The 2,462-nt window shown below is 35.4% G+C and overlaps 1 protein-coding gene across 1 annotated transcript; it reads right to left on the bottom strand.

The window, feature by feature from the left end:
* Nucleotides 1-214: 214 nt before the first annotated feature.
* LOC110328317 (olfactory receptor 8B8-like) lies at nt 215-1,913 on the bottom strand. The gene is made up of 3 exons (XM_021207772.1): nt 1,405-1,913; nt 860-911; nt 215-262 (listed from the first exon to the last, which is right to left on the bottom strand). Exons 1-3 carry the CDS (start codon nt 1,911-1,913, stop codon nt 215-217), a joined length of 609 nt encoding a protein of 202 aa, XP_021063431.1.
* Between the last annotated feature and the right edge of the window lie 549 nt (nt 1,914-2,462).

Below are 2,462 nucleotides of genomic sequence, written 5' to 3'. Positions count from 1 at the left end.
CTGGGAGCAAGAGTCATGATGCAAGGAGTAGAATGAGCACTAGAGGGACAAATATTTTTATAAAGAATCCAATTCCATAAAAATGATTCTATTTCTTCAATAGCTTCACCAATGCAGTCAAGACAACAGCTTCCAGGACTCACAATCTCTTAAAAGCACTACATAGTACTTTACACTGGCAATTACATTTCAAAATGACTTTTAGGGGAATGATTTAAACTATGGTAGATCCAATGACATTTGCTCTTACTACAAAGAACATCTTAAAATTAAAACATGTAAAAGCTGTTATCATACAACAGCACACAAAACCAAAACCTTAGGGATACCTCAAAAAGATATGTGCATCAGAGTTTTTGTTTGTCTATTCAAAATTGTTTCATTAAGTCACCTTTAAAGTTTATTTGCATACACACACAAAGTTATGTATATGTGTGTGTGTGTGTGTGTGTGTGTGTGTGTGTGTGTGGTATGTTCAACAACTGGCTTACTTCTTTTATACCATACACATGTTGTTTCAGACACTATCTAATTTGACCAAATCTTGATGATTAGACTAAGATTGTAGGCTGGTGAGCTAAAGGCCCTGACTTTTCACTATTGGCATTAGAAATGCCTTTCTTACATAACACTATTTTGGGTGCAGAGGGGAGAGCAGGAGGGATAGTTATCTAGTTCTCAGGATTGCATGTAACCCCCTTATCTATTGTGTTATGTTCCAATCTCATCTTTAGTTTAATGTAATTGATCAATAGGATGTTTATACCTTGTTTCTTCCAAACAATAAAGAACATGATTTTTGAAAAATTGAATATACAGAAATATTTAGAAAATCAAAGATGAAGGAAATTATTGGTACCTTAAAATTCATAGGGAAAGTTCCACTGACATCACATCTTAGTTTTCCATGTCTGGAATTAATTTAAAAAGTTTTATGTTTAAAAAGCCCACTGTTATTAGAACATGGTCTTTGCACTTCAGTGATTGTTATTTAAAAGTTTCTTTCTTATGTCATTAAAGTCTCATTTGAAATGGAATAATATTCTTTGTTCACTTTGATTTCTACTAGATAAGTCGTTAAAGATGATTTTCATAGAACTGATGTGCTACAACTAGCTCTCCTTCAAATGAACTCGAGGTGTCATCAGAACCGGCATTAATAACACATAGATGTGTAGTTTCTGTTTCTAGTGTTGCCAACTGATAGAGTGCTCCTGAGCTTGAAGTTTAGTTTGCAAAGGCTTTATATTATATCTCTCAGAGGCATATTGCATAGTGCGAATAGATTATTTTGAACACGATATTTCCCAGTTCTATAGCCAGTCATGGAAAAGCCCCTGTGGTTTATTATGCTTGTGGACGTTGTACATCGTGGTGCGCACTAGGCTCCGCACCACGATGTACAACGTCCACAAGCAGCTTAGGATACATCCAGTGTGGATCATGGCACCAGAAAACCCCATCAAATATGTACCAATCATAAGATAAGAACACACCTTAGGAGACATTACAATGTTGTACAAGAGTGGATTATAAATGGCCACATAGCGATCATAGGCCATTGCTGTCAGCACATAACATTCAGAAATTGCAAAAAAGGCAAAGAAGTAGAACTGGGTCATGCATCCCTCATAAGAAATAACATTCTTCTTTAGTACAAAGTTCATCAGCATTTTAGGTGTAATGACTGAACAATAAAAAAGGTCTATGCAGGACAAGTTAAGGAGGAAAAAATACATGGGAGTGTGAAGGTGAGAATTCAGAACAATCAGCATGATCAAAGCCAAATTCCCCAAGGTAGCTATCATGTACATCACCAGAAAGAGTAGGAACAGGGGTATTTGTAGGTCAGGTCTGTTTGTTAACCCCATCAAGATGAACTCAGTGACCAAGGAAGCATTTTCCAGGGCCATTCTTCTCATGAAGAATCTATACGAAGAAACAAGATGAATTAGGTTACATAAAAGACTATACCACCCAAACTTCTATATAAGTGAGGTATGTATTAGAAATGTCTGAAAGTAATTAGTTTGAAATAATAAAACAAGCACATTTCATAATATCACATTACTCAAAGGCATAGTGTTCACCTTTAAACATGAAATACATTCTAGAACATCAATAACAGGGTATACAATCTGACTAGAGTACTGTCATATTCAATACAATTATTAGAAAAACTAAGGGAGAAGGGTAAAGCAGGTCATGTCAACTCAAATTGCCCTTTCTCTCTAGTTATGTTTCTTTAACACATCCTCTTGTTGAGATAGAAGAGGCTAGAGTGAAATGGTACAGAACATCTAAATTGGACCTTTGCAGAATTGAAACCTAAAAGGAACTTAATTCTAGAGATTGTTAATGCAGAGAACTATGTGTCTACTCTGGTAGTTAAGGGGACTAGCTGGTGTTGATAGGTTAACTTTTATAAAAGGAAACCAAGAGTATGTTGTGTATACTTCAAA

Source organism: Mus pahari, chromosome 10, assembly GCF_900095145.1.
Source record: "Mus pahari chromosome 10, PAHARI_EIJ_v1.1, whole genome shotgun sequence".
In the NCBI taxonomy this organism is placed as follows: domain Eukaryota; kingdom Metazoa; phylum Chordata; class Mammalia; order Rodentia; family Muridae; genus Mus; species Mus pahari.
This window is presented reverse-complemented; position numbering and strand designations above follow the sequence as displayed.

What these genes read in the sequence shown, in the direction of transcription:
- LOC110328317 (XM_021207772.1), bottom strand. Translation starts at nt 1,913, where the DNA reads ATGGCCCTGGAAAATGCTTCCTTGGTCACTGAGTTCATCTTGATGGGG. An exon ending in CTAAGCTGCTTGTGGACGTT is followed by an intron (nt 912 to 1,404) that starts GTACATCGTGGT and finishes AATTAATTCCAG; the next exon opens with ACATGGAAAACTAAGATGTG. An exon ending in CTTTCCCTATGAATTTTAAG is followed by an intron (nt 263 to 859) that starts GTACCAATAATT and finishes TTTAATTTTAAG; the next exon opens with ATGTTCTTTGTAGTAAGAGC.